Source organism: Pteronotus mesoamericanus, unplaced genomic scaffold (genome assembly GCF_021234165.1).
Source record: "Pteronotus mesoamericanus isolate MK-2021 breed Mesoamerican mustached bat unplaced genomic scaffold, CSHL_Meso_final scaffold_167, whole genome shotgun sequence".
Taxonomy (NCBI): Eukaryota; Metazoa; Chordata; class Mammalia; order Chiroptera; family Mormoopidae; genus Pteronotus; species Pteronotus mesoamericanus.
The window spans coordinates 22,283,121-22,302,699 of record NW_026555308.1 but is presented as its reverse complement, the minus strand read 5'-3'; the positions used below and the strand labels follow the sequence as shown (position 1 = coordinate 22,302,699).

At 57.1% G+C, this 19,579-nt stretch overlaps 1 protein-coding gene across 2 annotated transcripts; it reads left to right on the top strand.

Annotated features, from left to right (window-relative positions):
• Positions 1 to 226: 226 nt before the first annotated feature.
• SH2B2 (SH2B adaptor protein 2) lies at positions 227 to 11,922 on the top strand. 2 transcript variants are annotated; one of them, XM_054589275.1, is made up of 8 exons: positions 227 to 949; positions 4,381 to 4,482; positions 6,133 to 6,224; positions 7,504 to 7,595; positions 7,704 to 7,865; positions 8,349 to 8,557; positions 10,903 to 11,074; positions 11,573 to 11,922. In XM_054589275.1, the coding sequence occupies exons 1-8, from the start codon at positions 248 to 250 to the stop codon at positions 11,920 to 11,922; spliced, it is 1,881 nt and encodes a 626-aa protein (XP_054445250.1). In that variant the 5' UTR covers positions 227 to 247. The 2 variants fall into 2 exon arrangements, with proteins under 2 accessions (XP_054445250.1, XP_054445249.1); XM_054589274.1 differs by having other exon boundaries at positions 7,701 to 7,865.
• Positions 11,923 to 19,579: the final 7,657 nt, after the last annotated feature.

Sequence of the window (19,579 nt, the reverse complement as noted above, 5' to 3'; positions counted from 1 at the left end):
ATGGGGGCTGTCCTCCTGCAAATGCTGCGTCTTCCCTCCCTAGTGAACCTCCTCACTCACTGGTCCTGCTCAGAAAGGCTGCGGGTTGTAGAACCACCACCTCCCCAGCCATGACACACGCAGACACACACAGCCCCAGGGAACCCTGGGGAGGCAGAGGACAGGTGGGCGCCCTAGTCAGAGGTCACAATGTCACCTCAAGCTCTTCTAACCCGCAGCTGCAGAGGACTGCGATGGGACGGAAGCCATGAATGGTGCTGCCTCGGGCCCTGCCGCCGCCGCCGCCGCAGCCCCGGTCCCGGACTGGCGGCAGTTCTGCGAGCTGCATGCGCAGGCGGCCGCCGTGGACTTCGCGCACAAGTTCTGCCGCTTCCTGCGGGACAACCCGGCGTACGACACACCGGACGCCGGGGCCTCCTTCTCCCGCCACTTCGCCACCAACTTCCTGGACGTCTTCAGTGAGGAGGTGCGCCGCATGCTGGTGGCTGGGGTGGCCGATCCCTCTGACGCCATGGATCCCGAGCCGGCGGCACTCAAGGCGGCGTCCTGCGGCCACTCGCGGAGTTCCGAGGACGTGTCCGTTCAAGCAGTAGCTAAGGCCCGCGTCCGCAAGGGCTTTTCACTGCGCAACATGAGCCTCTGCGTGGTAGACGGCATGCGTGACATATGGCACCGGCGCGCCTCTCCTGAGCCTGACGCCACCCCACGTGCCACCGAGCCCCCGGCAGAGCCACGCGACAAATGGACTCGGCGCTTGCGGCTGTCACGGACGCTGGCGGCCAAGGTGGAGCTGGTGGACATCCAGCGCGAGGGTGCGCTGCGCTTCATGGTGGCGGACGATGCGGCCACCGGCCCCGGGGGCACCGCCCAGTGGCAGAAATGCCGCCTGCTCCTGCGCAGGGCCGTGGCAGGCGAGCGCTTCCGCCTAGAGTTCTTCGTGCCGCCCAAGGTGAGCGCTAGCCCCCACTCGGGGGACGATGGAGTCCCGTGGCCACAGCCTAGGCTGCAGATGGCCGGCCTGGGCGCTGCCTGGTCCGGTTAGCAGGATGGAGTGCTGAGGGGCAGGATCCTGGGACGCGGGCCGCTCTACTCTCCCGCAAGTCACTCCTCAAGGCTTGTCTGCCCCTGTGAGGTGTCAGAGGCCACTCTGACTGCAGGACTAGTTCTGGGGTGCTGTTCTTCATGGCATTGAAAACCTGACTCCCTGCCCTGCTCTCTGCTTTATCTGGGACCCCTGGGTGGCCAGAGCTGCCCAGAGAGGAGGCCTGCGGGGATGGGATGAGGGCAGGGAGTGACAGTGGCACACTCCAAGGTGCCACTCCCGGGAGGGCAGGATCGGCTCTGGGAGGGCTCTGAATCCTGCTGGGCTGCCTGGCCGCAGCTTAGCCCCTGCCCACGTGGCCCTTTTTTGGGCTGGATTTCAAAGGCTAAGTTCTAGCTGTCACCAGCGTTGCTGTTCACATGAGTGCACTGTCCCCTCCCCCTCTTGGGGGCTCACCAGAAGAGCCCTAGGTGATGCTTTGCGTCTCCTCCAGGGTGAAAAACCTGCCTTGTTTAGAAAGTGGGAGTAACTATACAAGCAGTGCCCGTTTTCAGAGAGCCCACTGAGTGCCCGGCCTGGCGGGCGGCCTCATCCCTCCCAGTACTCCAGCACCAGGGCCTCGTGGTCACATGGTCACAGAGGAGGGAAAAAAGAATACGTGGGGCGGGGGGGGGGGCCTGCCCAAAGTCACACAGCTTGTGGGTGGCAGAGCTGGGCTGATTACCCCGCCACCCTGGTAGTCCCAGGAATGAAAGGGGTATGGGAGGAGCTCCTTGTGCACTGGGAGGTTCGTGGGGAGGCCATGCTGGTACAGCAGCTAGCGGCACCCCCGAGAACCGCCCAGGGCTTCCGCCTGCCTCTGGGCCTCTACCCTATCCCCCGTGGGTTTAGTCACCCTGAGTCTCTCGCCTCTGTCCCCATCTCTCTGTCTGCCAGAACTGTAGGTTCCACTGGAGGGACAGGTATAGATTCCCCAAGACTGCTCATGAGCTGCATGAGACGTGACTTCCTAGGGACACACTCACTGTCTGAAGAGCTTTCTCCCCAAGTCCCGGGACCCCCACCCCAGACTTCCCAAGGGCGGTTTGCCTGTCCAGGCCCCCGCTATTGGTTCCCAGAGAGAAATCATAGACCATGAAGCTCAACTCCCCCTCCTTGTCAGACAAGGAGACCAAGGCACAGTAAGGGGCGGGAAATGAGGTGGGGCTTGCCCAGGGTCACCCAAAGGACAGAGGCAGAAGCCCAGGCCTTCAAGGACTCCAGTCCCTGAGTGGCAGTCACAGCTGTCCGGCTGTAAATAGCAGTGGCTGCTGCCCTCAGAGGTGGGGATGTAGCAGCTGGTGCCTTCTTGGTTATCCCTCCGAGCCCACCATTCACCACTAGCAGAAGGCAGGGTTCCTGAGGGGTCCCTTCCCCAACCTCTGTGGAAAGCAAGTGGTGTCTTACCCGCACCCCACCCCCCTCCCCCACGTATCTGCTGTCCAACCCGTCATTTTTCATGGACATGTTTGGGAACTCAGGAGTGAGCTGGTAGGAGCGTGCGTCACACCACTGTAAGGGCCCAAGTCCGGTTTCCCTGACGTGTGCCCCAGGGAGACGCTGCTGCTATGCCCCACTGCTCTCCAGTCCTGCAGGCCTAGCCGCACCCCCGGAGCAGACAGGAACCCCGGGTCCAGCGGCTCAGGCGCTATTTCCTGGGCTCCTCCGACTTTCTTCTCATACAGCCCCCTGAGTCAGGTCTCTGGCCCCCCGTCCCCTTAGAGCCCTGTGCCAGGCAAGCCCTGGGGACCCAGAGAGCAATGAGGCTGGCCCCTGGGGGAGCCACCACGAGACTGGTATTTGCAGCACTGGATGGGAAACCTCAGTGGGCTGAGCACTGCGTGCTCCAGGGGCACCTAGGAGGTAAGCTGGGGCTGTGTAAATGTTCACCAGGCAGCAGAGCCCCAGGACAGGCATTTCTGGAGGCACCAGCTGAGTGAGCAGAGGTCTGGAGTCATGAAACAGCTTCATGGCTCCATCCAGAGAACTGGGAACAGTGATGTGTGGCCAGAGCAGGGTGGAAGGCAGCTGGGCCGGGACAGAGAGGCCTCCAGTGCCAGGTGGGAGAATCGGCACCTCCAGCCCGCGGGAGCCCAGCTGGAGTAGCCAGTCCAGGCCGTCACTACGGGCCTCTGTCCCACCCACTCCAGGACCTTGGCCCCCAACCCCAGTGGCTGGTGCAATGGCCTGCCATGGTCAGCTGGGACCCTCAGTCACCACGCCAAGCCCAGCCCTGCACCCACTGGATGGTAGCCAGTGCTGCCAGGAATCCCCATCCGCCTGCCCATCCAGCATGTGGCCCTTCCCCTTCCTCCTCAGAAAGTCCCTGTCCCAGAGCCCAAGTCCTGCCAGGAATCTCAGTCTCAAGCCAGCCCCAGAGGACCTTCAGGTCATGGCCAGGAGCTTTGGGGCAGAGCAGCAAGGGTCAGGCACAGAGTGCCTCCCTGGGAGCTCTGCCAGCTCACCTTGGTTGAACCCCAGACGGACCGTTTGCCTCCACCAGAAGACACTGCCCTGCCAGCCCCAGGAGCTCTGAGTCAGGACACCAGAGCCGTGCTCTGGAAAGTCTAGTTTGAAGGGGAGAACAGCACTTTTTCTTTTTTAAGATTTTACTTATTTATTTTTAGAGAGGGAGAAGAGAGGAAGAAAGAAGGAAATACCGATGTGTGGTTGCCTCTCGCGCGCCCCCTGCTGGGGACCTGGCCTGCAACCCAGGCCTGTGCCCCGACCTGTAATCAACCCAGGCCTGTGCCCTGACCTGTAATCAACCAACGACTCTGATTCGCAGGCCGATTCTCAGTCCACTGAGCTGTGCCGGTCAGGGCATTCTTTTAATGAAGTAAAATAAAATAGAAAATAATCACACACAGGGTAAATAATGTCTGCTGAAACATTTATTTCAGAGGTATTTTTACCTATGTGGATACTGGGTTGCAATGTCAAATGTTTTTTTTATCATGGATCAAGATCAAAAACGTGAAAACCGCAGATCTGGTGGGTGCACGGGGCGGAAGGGCAGCCCGGGCACAGCTCCCCCGGCAGGGCCCACAGGTGGGAGACCCAGATGTCAGTCCCAGCTCTGTCCTTGACTTGCTGTGATACTGTATTGGGGGGGCGGGGGGGGGCCCTTTGTTTCCAAACTCTCTCAGCTTCCCTGTCTGTGAAATGGGGGTCGGGACAGCTCTGCGCCAGGGCTGCCGTGGCATGCCAAGCTGAGGGCTGCTCTGGGCGGTGGGGAGGTTCAGAGACGGTCTCGGGAGGCCCTGTGGAGACTCATAGCCCTTCCTCCGGCCTCCTAGGCCTCAAGGCCCAGGGTCAGCATCCCCCTCTCGGCCATCATCGAGGTCCGCACCACCATGCCCCTGGAGATGCCGGAGAAGGACAACACGTTTGTGCTCAAGGTGAGTCCCGCCCGGGGCCCCGCAGATCCTCTGGCTGCCCCAAGCCACCTCCCTCAGGGGCGGGGCCATGGCTTGAGGCCATTGTAGGGAGAGGGAAAGGGCTCAGCCGCAGGGCAGTAGGAGGGATCCCTGACTGGGAGTCCTAGGACCCTACACAGGTGGCGAGCCCCCAGCTAGGACTTAAATCCAGGCCTGGCCTCTGGGGTCCCCTGCTCCCATTCCTCCTGGGCCTAGGTGACACTCCTCTGAGTTTCACTTCTCCCCCTCCCCCGCTCCGGCCCTGGAGCCAGCACACACACACACCCCCCACCCCCGGGCAGGCAAACTGGTAGCCAGCCTGCAGCAGTTACACAGATGCTCCCTCGCAGAGCACTGGAGTGTGGGAGCCCACCTGGTCCCTCAGAGGGAACAGAGGCACTAAGGGGGGACAGAGGGGCTCATTCTGGTGGCAGCTCTTCCTTTTGCCAAGACCCATGACCCTGGCAGGGCCTGCTCAGGGTGCCAAGGACATGGCTCCAAGCTGCCAGGGCTGGTCCCGCCCACCCAAAGCTGCATGGAGCCCCCGCCCTCTTTTCCAGGCTCCTGGCTGGGTTTGTGCTTTTGTTCTCCCCCATTTGTTCAGTCACGAACTCCCTTATTCATTTAGCAAACGTTTGCCAACCCCACACCCTGAGTCACCCCGGCTGGGGGCTGAGGATACAGCCCCTCCCTGCTGGCACTCTCATCTGCTAGTGACATGGGTCCAGAGCCTGGTTCCCAACAGCTGAGTGGCCACTGTGCAGCTGATTATGCTCAGGAGCCCTGTGGCTAAGGAGCCACCTACCAGCCCCGTGCTGGGCCTCCATTTCCCCATCTGTTCAGAGAGGGGCTGAAGGTAGCCTCCAAGGACCCCCCCAGCTCTGAGATGCCAGGAGTCCAACAACTGCGTTGTAACTGAGGCACACAACAGGAAGCTGAGCGCGCGCAGCCTGGCAGAGACCTGGGCTCATGCCCCAGCGCCGCCACAGAGTGTTAGTGGGACTTGAAACACGTTATCCTCTCTGAGCCTCAGTTTTCTCATCTGTACAGTGGGGAGAGCCTATTGCCTCCTTCCCAGGGCGGTTGGAATGAGGTCACCCGGTAACGTATGTGCAGGATGGCACTCCGGGCCTGCCTCCCAGCAAGGGCTCTCCCTCCCCTCTCTCCCCTGTGGAGCCCGCTTAGCCCAGGGGTACAGCCTCAGAGGCAGAGTTGCGGGCACTAAGGCAGGTGAGCCCCTCAACCCCGAGTGCTGAGGCAGCTGGCCCCTTGGCTGGCTGGAGGGTTGCCAGGTCCTTCCAGCCCATCTCCGGGGCGCCAGCCCACCCTTCCCCAGCCAGCGCGGCCACCTCTGAGGCTGCATGTCCAGGGCCTGAGGACCCAGTCACCCCAGTGGTGGGCCCAGAGGAAGGGGCTGCTGAGAGTGTGGGGTGGGACTCTCCCCCAGGACCTTGGCCCGCATTCAGGGTAGTGCTTGGTGGTGACCCCACTGTCTTTGCGGCTGCTCACACCAGTGAGCCTCCATGGGAGAGGGGTAGGATGAGCTAATTGTCTTGGGTCTAGAGCCCCCTGCTGAGCGTGGAGGAGGTTAGGGTACTGACTGCTGCCTGGACTCCTGGCACCCCTTCCCAGGTGGAGAATGGAGCAGAGTACATCCTGGAGACCATCGACTCACTGCAGAAGCACTCGTGGGTAGCCGACATCCAGGGCTGCGTGGACCCCGGGTGAGTGCCCAAGTGATCCTAGGATAGGTGGCCAGGGTTGGGGTAGTAGCTGTCTGGTGCTGAGCTCCAGAGAAGGGCCTTGCTCATGGCAGTTCTATCCAGGTTGGTGCTGGCCGTGCATCCCTACCCCCACCCCCACTCCGACCCCCAGCAGGCGTTTCGAGGCCTGCTCTGGAGGGCCAGGGCCTGGGGGCCTAGCAGGAAGTTGGATCAAATCTTGTCCTCACCCCAGGGGAGCCTGAGACCACTAGGAGAAGGGCAGTGATGGGGTGAGTCCAAAGTACTGGGGTGGGAGAATAGAGGGGAGGCCCCCAACCCACCCTGGGGCTCAGAAGGCAGCTGGCGGAGGTGCTCACCATCCCCGAGGCTTAAAGAAAGCGCGGGCTGGAGGCAGGAGAGGGCAGAGAGGACAGCCCAGAAAAAGGTGTGGAGCTGTGCGTGAGCCTGAAACTTGCAGGGAACGTCAAAGCCTTCAAGTAGTTAGAATTTAGAGCTGGTGAGAAGGGCTTTGATGAGAGCCCAGGAAGCTGCTAAGTCAGGAGCAGTGGGGAGCCACGGCTGGTAGTAAGCGGAGGGCAGCTGCGGTCAGCTGTGTACAGGAAGAGCAACAGGGAGGCTGGCTGCACCATCCAGGAGAGACCTGGAGGCCAAGAGTGGGAGGGGCAGGCAGACCAGCCACAGAGCATTTGGCAACAGCTCTTCTGGCTAATGGGGTGAGCCAAGCCCCAGGGGGGAGGGGCTGCTGCTTTCTAATTAACAGCTTCATTTAAGGAAGCACAATTAAAGTCCTGAGCGCCTCCCCGGCCCCCTGATCCCCAAAGTGGTTATAATCCCTCCCCTGCCACCCTCCCAACCATCTGCTCTGCAAACTCTTTTCCCGGACCCTGTGAAGGTGAACATTGCAGTATTTTAGAGCTGGCAGGACCCCAGACACCTCATGTCACAGATGCAGAGACAAAGGCCCGAGACCAGGAAGGGAGCTGCCCAGGCCCTGCCCACTGCCACGCCTGCCACCATTTGTGGGACTCCATGGGGCCCCAGGAGGAGGCCAGCCCTTTGCGGGTTAGTGGGCCGGTGTCACGTGACCTCCAGGAGGCCTGCAGCCACCTGGAGGCCTCTTTTAACCAGCCCGGTCATACATGGTGGCCACAGAACAAGCTGAGGGTGTGACAGAGGGACATGAAGGTGCAGGCGCCTCAGGTGAGCCTCCGCCTGGTTCTGTGAGCAGCCCATGGTCCAAATCCCACGGCTGAACAGCTATGCTTTCTTGTCTCCACAGGGACAGCGAGGAAGACCCAGAGCTCTCCTGCGCTCGGGGGGGCTGTCTGGCCAGCCGCGTGGCCTCCTGCAGCTGCGAGCTCCTCACGGAGGGTAGGCGGGGGCAGAGCCGGCTGGCACCGCGAGGGCAGGGCTGGAGGGGTGGTCACTCCGAGGCAGCCAGACAGGCAGACGTGCTGCTTACTGCCCCTTCTCCAGCAGTGGACCTACCCCGACCCTCAGAGACAGCGGCAGCCGTGGTGACAGCCCCACACAGCCGAGCTCGAGATGCCATCAGCGAGTCCCTGGTCCACGTCCCACTGGAGACCTTCCTGGAGACCCTGGAATCCCCAGGCGGCAGTGGCGGTGACAGCAATGACACAGGTGCAGTGGGGCAGCCTGCCCTCCCAGCCCCTCTTTCCTTCGCCCCCAGCCTAGGCCACAGGCCCCTGCAGCTCCCTCCAAGGCCCTTCCTGAGCCTCAGAAGCCGTGACATGTCATCCCACCAGGTCCTTTGCACAGCAGCTCAGAATTTTGGCTTTTGTAGGCTAGTCCTGGAACATGACCCTTCCCACAGGCCCTGGTCTCAGTAGAAAATGCCCAGAAGGGGAGTGAAGAGTCAGAACCAGGGGTTAGGGATGAGGAGATTTGATTTGTTCCCCAGTTTGTTGCTGACTTGGAGACCGCCACAGGTAGCCCTTCTCTCTGTGCCTCAGTTGACCTCATAGCCTGAACTAGCGAGTGGGGTCGGCCCCTGGTCTCGTTCTAAAATTATCCAGACAGACTTTTTCATGTAGAAACCCAACAAGACGTCGCATCTCCTTGTCCTCCCACCCCTCACATCCCTCGCTCTGTCATCCTCTCCAGGGGAGGAGGGGGCAGAGCCTGAGACCGAAGCGGCACCTGAGCTGGAGCTCTCTGACTACCCCTGGTTCCACGGGACGCTGTCAAGGGTCAAGGCAGCGCAGCTGGTGCTGGCGGGCGGGGCCCGGAGCCATGGCCTCTTCGTGATCCGCCAGAGTGAGACTCGGCCTGGGGAGTATGTGCTGACTTTCAACTTCCAAGGCAAGGCCAAGGCAAGTGTGCAGGGGGACCGGGGCGGGTGGAGGCGGCCCTGGTCCTGAGGCTGCGCCCGTATGTCCTTGGGCCAGGCCTACCCCCGGCCATGCTCTTTGAACCACCCGGATCCCTGCTCCAGGCATGGCTTCTCTGTTTTCCAGACGGGGAAGTCACCTCCTGGTGGCTGAGCACCCGGGAGGCCAGGCTCTTCTGCAGACTCACCTATGACCCCTGAGAAGCACGGGCGCTTCTGAGGGTCTGTACCAAGAGCCACCTCAGTGCAGCACTGGGGTCAGCCAAGGCCCTCCTGACCCACCCACCCCCAGACAGCCCTGCTTCTAGCCTCTTCAGGGCAGTTCACCACCCCTTCCTGTGCCCCAGCCCCAGGCCAGGCCTGGCCTGTGCTCAGGCCAAGGGGCGTGGAAGGGAACCGCATACAGGCGACTCCGAGAGGACAAAGCGTGGGAGGAGGAGCTGGGCTGAGCAGGAGGGCTGTGCCGGCCAGGAGGGCCAGAGGGGGCTGCGGACCCTGCCAGCCAAGCAGGAGGCGGCCTTGACCTGAGATGTGCAGTGGAGGGAGAATATTTACAGGGAGACGGGAGGGGTGATCGAGACAGGGCACAGCAAAGGCGTGACAGTGCTCCCAGAGACGGGACTGTCAAGGATGGCCATTGTGGGACCATGTAAAGGCCTAAGGTACAAAGGAAAATATGTCTGAAAAGTCAAAGGACGGTGGGGGGTGGTTACAGTGTGACCGGAATAGGTGGGAACCTCAACCTCCGCGCCACCCCGGTCCTGAGTTTCTGACGAGGAGGCAGACCTAGGCTGGGCTCCTCCCAGGACCTGGTTCCCGTCAGTCCCTGTTGGACGAGGGGCACCCAGCTCTCCTGCTCCAGGCCTACATTGGTGATCAGTGCCCCACCCACCTGCACCCCCACCCCCACCCCCACCCCCCGGCTGACCTGGTGCAAGCCCTCCCCTGGCTCCCTGGGTCTGTATCCTTGGCGGTGTTGTCGCTTTGTGGAGAAGGCAGCATCTCTCCAGGGACACCTCCTTGGAAAGCAGCCACCCTTACCAGTTCCTCTGACAACCAGGCACTTAACACCATCCCTGGCAACCCCAAGTTTACTTCTTGGCCAGCACCGCCCCTCGCATCCTCCCTGAAGGGCCTGGGATCTGACTCATGTCCAAGCCGGAGACTAGAATGGCGCCCAGCCAACTGGGGGGCATGGGTGGCGAGGGTCGGAGAAGAGCTGGACACGCCGCTCCTTCCAGGGGAAAAGCCCAGCACGGAACTCGCTCTGGCTCCTGCCCGGTCAGAGCAGGGTGACTGCCCCGGGGGAGATAAGTTAGTGGTGGGCTACTGCAGGGCCCCCCGCCTTCCGCTCGCACTCCTCCTGGGAAGGAGGACTTCTGCCTCCTCAGATAATAAATGTCCAAAATGTTTTCCCAGAGACTGACATGCCTTGCTACCTCGCTATGGGCTCTGCCCCGACAGGCCCTGCCCTGGGTGCCATTAAGGCTCCTCAGGTTTGCTCTCACTGTTCTGGCAACTTCTGGCCCTGCTGATTGGCAGAAGTCATTCATGGGACCACCCCTAGCACCCTGCCCCCTAGGCTTCTGTCCTTTATGTCGGTGGCTAGGCCAGCACCCTGGCCTGGGCTCGAGGCCTGAGCACACCCTGCAACCTTCCGTCACCTCCCTGCTTACTATACGCAGCAACAGCCACTCTTCCTCCTGTGGGATCCATAGAGAGCAAGCTAAGGCCCACCCTGGAGCCCACAGGCCTGCGGCTCATCTCCCTGAGGCAGCCGCCCCCTGTGGGCCCCGGAGGCCCCGCCTGTCCCCCACGCCCCTGGTGCTGCCACTGCAGCAACGTGGAGAAGCACATACTGCGACTTCCCGCCAGCCAGCGTCGGGTGGTTTCCGTCCCTCTGGGCTTTGGCTCTGTGGGGGTGGCAGGGTGGAGAATCACACAAACATGAGTTCTGTGCCTCCTGAGTCACTTAGGGGTGAGTCACTCCCTCTCTGTGCCTCAGTTTCCCCATCTCTAATACGGAGGCTGTAATCTCTACCTTGTTAGGGCTTTTGGAGATTTGATATGGGGAGTGTGAGGGGCCTGAGGTGGGTGCTCCCAACATCGGGGCAAATGTCTGCTCCTTCAGTTCCAGCCTGGCTCTGTTGCCACCCATTCCCCACCCCCACCCCCACCCCCATCCCAACTGAGATGGGATGCATATGGTAGGAGCCCTCTCTCACATAACCCCCTATGGCCTCTGTGAGACTTGGTCCTCCCAGTGGCCCCTAAAGGCACTTGCCTGCCCAGGATCCCGCCACTGACTATACCGATCTGTGCCCACAGCACCTGCGCCTGTCCCTGAATGGCCACGGGCAGTGCCACGTTCAGCACCTGTGGTTCCAGTCGGTGCTTGACATGCTGCGCCACTTCCACACCCACCCCATTCCACTGGAGTCAGGAGGCTCCGCAGACATCACCCTACGCAGCTACGTGCGGGCCCAGGGCCCCCCACCTGGTAAGACGCCCCACCCGGCAGGCGTGAGGGCTCAAGAAGACAGACGGGCGGGCCCTGGGAGGCGGAGGCACTCTGAGGCCGTTTCCCAGCTTCTAGCTCTGGCGGGATGAGGGCAGCTGTAAGCAATCGGGGCCCTCAGGATTTGGACACGGGGCGTGTCCTGGGTGGTTCCTGGCAGGGGGAAGGGGTGCTCAGAGGCAGTACCGGGGCCGTCCCTAGAGACAGGTGGGGCTCTGCGCTGAGCTGTGGAGGAAAGGGGCGTTGAAGGGGTGAGTGAGTGTGTCCAGCACACGTGGGTTGAGCACCATTGTGTGTGCACTGCCGCCTATACCCATGATGCTCTCCGGGGAGGTGGGCTGGAACCCGGATGGCTGCATTAGGGTCCTGGCTCCCTGTGTGATCCCAGGCCTCCCCATTCCTCCGGGTCCCTGGTCCCAGTCTGACACGCTGTGACTGGGGAACTCAGGCTGGGCACTGACGCACCGGGTCCTGTTGCAGAGCCGGGGCCCTCGCCCAGCGCGGTGCCCGCGGTGCCCGCGCCCGCCGCCTGCTGGAGCGAGCCGGCCGGCCAGCATTACTTCGCCAGCCTCTCCGCCGCCTGCCCGCCCGCCTCGCCCTCGGAGGCCGGCGGCGCCTCGTCCTCCTCCGCCTCGTCGTCCTCGGCTGCCTCCCTGCCCACTGCCCCGCGCGCCGCCATCGAAGGCCCGCCGAGCGCGCGCAGCCGCAGCAACAGCGCCGAGCGGCTGCTGGAGGCGGCGAGCGCTGCCGACGAGCCCACTGATGCCGTGCCCGGCGAGGGACCGCGTGGCCGCACGCGCGCGGTGGAGAACCAGTACTCCTTCTACTAGCCCGGCGCGGGGGGGCGCCCAGGCCCTGGGGCCACCCGGCCCCGCCCTGCGACCGCCCACGAGTGTCCATCCTTCCAGCGGACCCAGTCGGCCCCAGCCCGGGCACTGGGCGGGAAAAGCAAAACTCTTCAATGAAGACATGTTATTAAAGAGCCTGTTTTAGGGACTGCACCTGGCTCTCCTGTCGTCCTTTCTCCTGCCCTCCCCACGGTCACCGCTCCTTCTGGGACTGCAGGGGAGACAGGGATACCACACATGGGACCCCCTGTCCAGCCCACCGGGGCCTGGAGCCTGCACGGCTCCCACCCAGCTCTGTCTTAGAGGATCCAGCTGCCCATTGTCGAGGAGACAACGGGCAGTACCTGAATGAGGCACCTGCCCTGCTATAAAGCACAGAGATAAAGCACTGGGGGGAAGAGCAGGACTCAGGGAGACTGCCCCCCAGGTGGAGGTCGAGGAGGGGCCTTTTCAGTTGAACTGTGAGAGAAGGGTTGGGGAAGCGGTGACCTGAGCAGAGGCTCAGAGTGGCAAAGGGTAGGGGAAGGAGAGCGGGGAGGGGCCAAAGCCTGGGCCATGAATGCCAGGATGAGGTGGGCCCTGGCTAAGGAATGGGAAGAGTGTCCTTGGGCAGGCCAGTGGGGAGGCGGGGCCCGATTCCTGCACAGTAGCCCATTTGGGGGTTGGACAGTGGGACAGGCTGGGTTCCCAACTTTGGCCTAGATTCAAACTTGGCAGTGGCCCAGAGAGCCCTCCTCCCACCTTTACCCCCACCACTATCCCTGCTTCCCTGCAGGTAGAGGCTCCGCCGTGGCCCCAGGGTCCCCAGACCCTGAAGACACACCCTGCCCAAGGTCCCAGCACCCCGGCCAGTAGGCAGTATACTCCTGCTGAGCCGGAGTGCACCTCCCCCTCCCCTGATCCAAACTCCGCCTCCCCGCCTGGGGCCACAGACCGGGTCCCCTGACCTGGAGTGAGTGCACTTGCAGGGACTGTCTGTGATGTGCATTTCAGAACCCCCCACCCCCTGCCTCAACAGCCGATCCTCCTAGGACTGCAACTCAGCACCCTCATGCCCTTCCCCATGTGAGGGCACTAGCACCGGCAGTGGGCTTCCAGGGCTTTGCTGCCTCAGCTACCCGGTCCTAACTCACAAAGTGACAAGGGAAGTGACTGAGCAGTGCTTCTGCTGCAACCACGGAGGGGGAGGACGCAAGGCCAGTGCCCCGGAGAGCAGCCTGCACTTTGGCTTCCGGCATCTGCGTCTGTGTGGCCGGAGGCCCCTCTGCTATTACCCCGGTGCCCTGGTGGTTTGGGGTCTATGCCAGGCCAAGCGCAAGCCACCACCCCACCCTGATAGAAGCAGAGGGGCGTCCGGGGTGAGGCTCAGTCTGGGCAGAGGCCCGGGGACTGGTGAAAGCTCTGTTTGGCCACCTCTGCCACTCAGTCAGCCGGAGTACCAAAGAGGCTCCCCGCTCCGGCAAGATGGCTGAGCTGCAGACATCGCCCTCAGCCTTGAGGCTCCATCCTCTCTCCCTCAGTGGATCTGCCCCTTGAAAGTCTTCAGGGTGGCCTCAAGGGTGGGGTTAAGATGACACGCAGAGTATGTGTCATCCTTCTGGCTCTTTCATCGCTCGCTCCTGCCACAGTCAGCCACCGTGGAGGTCACTTTGCCTGCTGAGCGCCCAGAGCAGAAACCTAGGCATGGAAGTCTGTGAGGCACTGACAGCGGTTGCTTTGCGGATCTGAGGGGTCCAGAGCATGAGGACGTTGGAGAGCGTCTCACCCACCCTGAGGGTGGTGGGCAGGCACTGTTCTAGGGTGTTCCCAGGTTAAAGTGCATTCGGGGAAGGACAGAAGAAGAGATGACGGCCACCACCCCAGGCTCTCCCAAGGGATGTTGCACTAAGACGCCCACAGCGGGAGGTCAAGTGGAAACCAGGCTCTCCCCCCAGTGTGGTCCCACAACAAAACCCTCAGGCCTGTCACTCAAAGTGGTGCTTCCAGAAAGCCAGACTCGGTAGGACCCTGGAGAAACCACAGCCGTTGCGCAGATGGCAGCAGCGTTTTCGGGGGGGTGGGGGGTGGCTTTATTCCTCAGCAAGCATTTCAGATGCCTGCTCTGTGCCAGGCCAGGCCCATGGGGCAGCTAGGCAGGCAGCCGGCAGGCCCATCTCAGTGCGATGGGCAGCCACAGAGGGCTGGCCCACGCGCTGTAAGGATCGGGGTGACTGAGGGCATTGGGGCGGGGGTGGGGGCTGCAGATGCAAGGGGCGGGGAGTGGGACACCAGACCAGCAAGGCTGAAAGGGCCTTGAGTGCCAGACCAGGATTGAAGGGCTATAGGGAGTCAGAGCCATTTTGAAATGGAAGCTGAGATAGGGTCAGTTTTGTGCTTTAGGCAGACCACCCTGGGGTCAGGGGTAGGGGCCAGAGGACGGATTGAGGCCAGAGACCCAGGGAGGCTGTGGTAAGCCTGGGGGAGGGGCAATGAGGTGGGCCGGGGCTAAAGGGGAGGAAGAGAACTGTGATGGAGGAAAGGTCGTCCGCGGGCTGAGGGGAGGGAGAGTGCAGAGGAGTGGGGGACCCCTGGCTTGAGGCTTGGAGGACAGTAGGACCCCCGCTGGATCCTCTTGGATAGCTCCCCCTGGGAAGGGCTGTGGAGAATGCAGAATTCAATCCCACACGTGGGAGGGAAGGGAGACGCATCTTGCTGTTTCTAGCAAGGGACTCCCGGGGACTGTCAGTATCTCTCTAGCCCTGGACCACACCGTCCAGCACTTTGCTGTCAGGTCTCCCAGCTCCTTCTTCAGGTAAGAGGTGGGGTTAGGTGTCCCCTACCGAAGCCACGGAAGGGTAATTTTGGCTACCCAAAGTCTCCCAGATGAAGAGCTCCGAGCGGCGGACAGGTAAGCCACTGCCATTGACATACTCTGCCGGGAGGGGCCGCCGACCCTCGGGCGGGTCTGTAGTGAGGCTGGGTCTGGGCCCATTAGCTTGACCAAGGGGGACCTGGCCTCAGAGGGCTGCAGGGCAAACCAAGGGTGCAGGGCCTCCCTGGGAGGGCACCTGGGTCTGACCACAGGAGAGGCTTTTCCCTTCCTCAGTCCACCAGCCAGACCAAGAAATGGGAATATGCTCTGTATCCTGGCTCCAGACATGAAGCTAAACTCCCTCCAAGGAGGTCACTGGCAACGGAGATATGTGTGCCGGGTGAGGGCGGGGTGTCCACACCTGAGTCTGCCCCAGCGAAATGCAAAGCCCGGTGTTGTATGGCCCTGAAGGTGAACATTCCTTCAGAAATGAAATTGATGTACCAGCAACGATTGAAATAAGGAATTTCAAATAAATGACCTAAATAAACAGTTTTCTCTGGCAGGCACTCCTAACTCAAGCAAGTTTGAGACTCTTTGGGGTGGAAGAAATAGAATTCCTGGGACCTAGAGGGGTTCTTATATGCTTAGTATTAAGAGACAGTAAAGCAGCACCCTAATACAAATTTTGAGTAATAAATCTCAATGATTCTCCCAAAATCCTTTAAAAATAGGGAAGAAAGCTGAATCTGGCCAAACCTGCCATGCTGTGGGGAGAGAGTTGCTGCAGAGCCCTCCCTGCAAAAGGTCAGGGACCCTCCGTCTCTGCGGTGCCTTGGTCCCCTGGGCAGGCTGGTGAGGCTTAGGGACCCTCTCAGAATAGCGTTTTAAAACTTACGAGGTAAATACGTAGAGTTGCAAAGGAAACCACTTGTACTGAAATTCAGTCAAAACATTAAATATAATAAAAGATAATTAAAATATATTTTTAACTTGTGATGTGACTATATATGTCTCTTTATTAACACGTTAAATAGCAAGTTTTAGCAGAGGCTCTAATAACTTGCATAGCATCAAAGAGTGATGAGTGTAAATTATACTTCAAAGTTTCTGCAACCAAGATGTGATGGGAAAATATTCCTGATTCCTACTTGTGGCAAAGTGACAGGTGCTTCTAATACTGCTGTGGTTTCTCCTCAAATGAAAGAAATACAATTTTTAATTAGAGGTTAATTAAAATAAAGATAGAATTTTATTCCCATTCAAGTTCATGGACTTAGTGAGTGGTTTCCTCCATGAACCATCTCAGGACCTCAGCTTAGCAATCCTGCTCTACTCCTGGCTGGTGTGGCTCAGTGGGCTGAGTGCTGTCCTGTGAAGTGAAAGGTCACTGGTTCAATTCCCAGTCAGGGCACATGCCTGGGTTGCGGGCCAGGACCCTATTCTCTTGCACATCGATTTTTTTTTCTCCCTCCCTTCTCCTCTCTCTGTAAATAAATAAATAAGTAAATCTTTTAAAAATATATAAAAAACAACAAGCCAGCTCTAAAGAGTGTAGACAAATTACACATATTTATTTGAACTATGATGTTTAGAAATGGCAGAGACAATGGTGTGAACCCGACAGTCAGCATGCAGTATAAATTAACCTCCTGACCTACTTTAACATGATCAAGAATATTGATTTTGCAAAATAAACTGCACAAGGACCCAGGTCTTAGAGGTGAAAGAAGGGTTCCGGAAAATTCTCTATTACTTACCTTATTCTCCCTGTTCTGTACTGGATGGAGAGCGCTAATTAAAAGAAAATATTAAAGGTTTTTGTGCCCATATAGATCTTTGCATTAGAACTTTTAACTTGGAGCTTTGTCGATTGGAAAGATGTTTAGAACTTAATTAAGATTGAAGTTTGGTGCTTGGGAGCTTTAAAGAATACCATGAAATTCGCAGAGACAGAAAGCAGATTAGAGGTTGGGGGGGGGGGCTCGGGGGAGGGGGAGGGGCGTTACTGCTGAATGGGTACAGAATCTCTATGCGAGGAGATGAGAAAGTGTTGGAGAGAGATGCGGATGATTGCACAACGTTGTGAATGTAATTGACGCCACTGAATTATATACTTAAAATGACTAAACTGGAAAATTTTATGTTATTTATATTTTAACACACACATACCCCCCTAAAAAATTACCATATACACAGAACAGATTGGCAACAATTAAAGTTGTTCAGTACTCCATGTGGTCAAAATTGAATCAACGAGAACTTTTTGTGGAGTGGAAGAAGTATAAATTGATATAGCCGCTTTGAAAAGCTTTTGGCATTATGCAGTAATGTTAAAGAAGCATATCTTTTACCCAGAAGTTCCAAATATATATAGGGACTTCTATATATATATGTATGGGTATATATACATCTAGTGTGTATATATATATGTATATGTATGTATATATATGGATTTAAGCAAACCTCATAATTTAAACCTTGTTCTTAATCACTGTTCTATCTTCTATTACTTTACTAATTTGGGCACCTAATTAAGTACCTTATAGATCTTTCAATTTTCTGGTGACCACTTAGGGGAAAACTAGAATTTCTTTTTCTTTCCAAATAACAAACCTATAGACTTATATGCTGTCAATCTTACTCCAGACTATTTAGGCTAAAAATAAAGTCCATAACACACACACTGTGTGAATTTAACCAAATATTAGCTCACATTAGTTCTTCTAAAGTCTAAAATGAAATGGTAGATAGATGGAAGGACAGTTAAGGATCCAGACTTCTGCTTCAGTCACAACAAGGTAACATGGACCAAACATGTCCTCCGTCATGAAACAATGGCACCCAAAACACTGGTCACAGGCCAATGAGGCAGGGAACAAGCGAGGTGAGCCCTGCAAGGGACCCAGCTCACTGCCTGCAGGAAGTTTCCAGGCTGTGGGGCAGGGATGGAAAACCAGCCAGAGCACAGCAGTCTCTTCAAGTTGAGTAGACATAACCGGAAGTCTACGAAGTCAAAATGACTGGAGTTTGCAGGGCGAGGAACAGAAAGAGCTGCGCAGTGAGAGAGCTCGGAGACCCGCGGGACCCCCACCGCCAGCATTCAGCGGAGACTTTGGAAGGCACAGCTGCACGTGCATGGGGAGCAACTGCCGGAGGCCTGGAGGGGACCACCCGAAGTCTGGCAGCCGTGCCCAGTGCTCCCAGGAGCCACAGTGTAAACCTCAAATTTAGAGAATATCAGTTTAGCGTAAGAAGAAAGGTCTTGCCTCAGTAGTGAGAATTAGACAAAACAGCTCTGGCTCCACATGACAAAGTTTAAAAGCAAGACCTGAAAGAAACTAAATTCTCCAAGTAACTTAAATGTGTTCCAGAACAAAACTCAAGGATATTTAGAAGAATACGAAAACATTCAGCATACAACAAGGTAAAAATCACAAAGTCTTGCTTCCAATTAAAAATTACCAAGCAAGCGGAAGAAAAGGAAAATATAACCCATAATGAGGAGAAAAATCACTCCACCAAACTGTCCCAGAAATGACACTGATGATAGATAGAATTAGTGGACAAGGACATTAAAACAGTTCTTATAACCATTCTCCATATGTTCAAGAAGCTACAGAGCGATGGGACTCATTAAGTAGAAGAGCGGAAGACATAGCAAAGTCCCCAAATCGAGCTTCTGGAGATGAAAACTACCATGACAGTAAAGAAAAATACTCAAGATCAGATTAATGGCAGACTGAGCACTGCCAGAGAAAAGGATAGTGAACCTGAACATGTAGCAATAGAAACTATCCAGAGTGAAACACAGGAAAAAAAATAAGAAAGGCTGAATAAAGAAGAACAGACCAAACACAAAAGGACAAATGTTGTATGATCCCATTTATATAAAATACCTAGAATAGGCAAATACATAGAGACAGAAGGTAGAGCAGCGGCTACCAGGGGAGGAGGGAGTGAGAGTCGCCACTCAGTGGTTGCAGAGCTTCTGCATGGGGTGATAAAAATAATTTTAGAAATGAATAATGATGACAGTAGCATTGTGAATGTGATTAATGCCACTGAATTGTACCTTTAAAAGTGGTTAAAATGGCAAATTTTATAATATATATTCACAATAAAAAAATCAATGAAATTAAATAAAATAAGCTGTTTTAAGGATAAAGCAGCCCTGGCCAGGTAGCTCAGTTGGTTAGAGCATCATCCTGATACACCAGGGTTGCAGATTCAGTCCCCAGTCAGAGCACATTCAACAATCAACCAATGATGCATAAATAAGTGGAACAACAAATTGCTGTTAAGCCCTGGTTCATGTGGCTCAGTGGACTGAGTGCTGGCCTGCAAACCAAAGGGTTGCCAGTTTGGAAGGAAATCTTAAAAGCAGTCATAATGAAAAAGACACATTACGTATACAGGAACAGAGAAATAAGGTGGAAACAACCCAAGTGTACATCGAGAGATGAATGGAAAAACAAAATGCTGTCTATCCATACAATGAAATATTACTCGGCCTTTTAAAGAGGATGAAAATTCTGATACATGCTACAACATGGATGAAACTTGAAACATTATGCTAAGTGAAATAAAACAGACACAGAGAGACAATTATATGATTCTACTTGTATGAGATGTCTAGAATAAGTAAAGGCATAGAGACAGAAAATAGAATACCAGAGGCTGGGGATGAAGGGAATGGGGAGACCTGGTTAACGGTTTCAAAGTTTATGCTGGGGATGATGTAAAAGTTTTGGGTATAGACAGCGGGGATGGGTACACAACATTGGCAATATGTTCAATGACACTGAATTGTACTTACAGATGGTTAAAATGATAGATATTATGTAT

What these genes read in the sequence shown, in the direction of transcription:
- SH2B2 (XM_054589274.1), top strand. Translation starts at nt 248, where the DNA reads ATGAATGGTGCTGCCTCGGGCCCTGCCGCCGCCGCCGCCGCAGCCCCG. An exon ending in ACAACACGTTTGTGCTCAAG is followed by an intron (nt 4,483 to 6,132) that starts GTGAGTCCCGCC and finishes ACCCCTTCCCAG; the next exon opens with GTGGAGAATGGAGCAGAGTA. An exon ending in GGCCCAGGGCCCCCCACCTG is followed by an intron (nt 11,075 to 11,572) that starts GTAAGACGCCCC and finishes GTCCTGTTGCAG; the next exon opens with AGCCGGGGCCCTCGCCCAGC.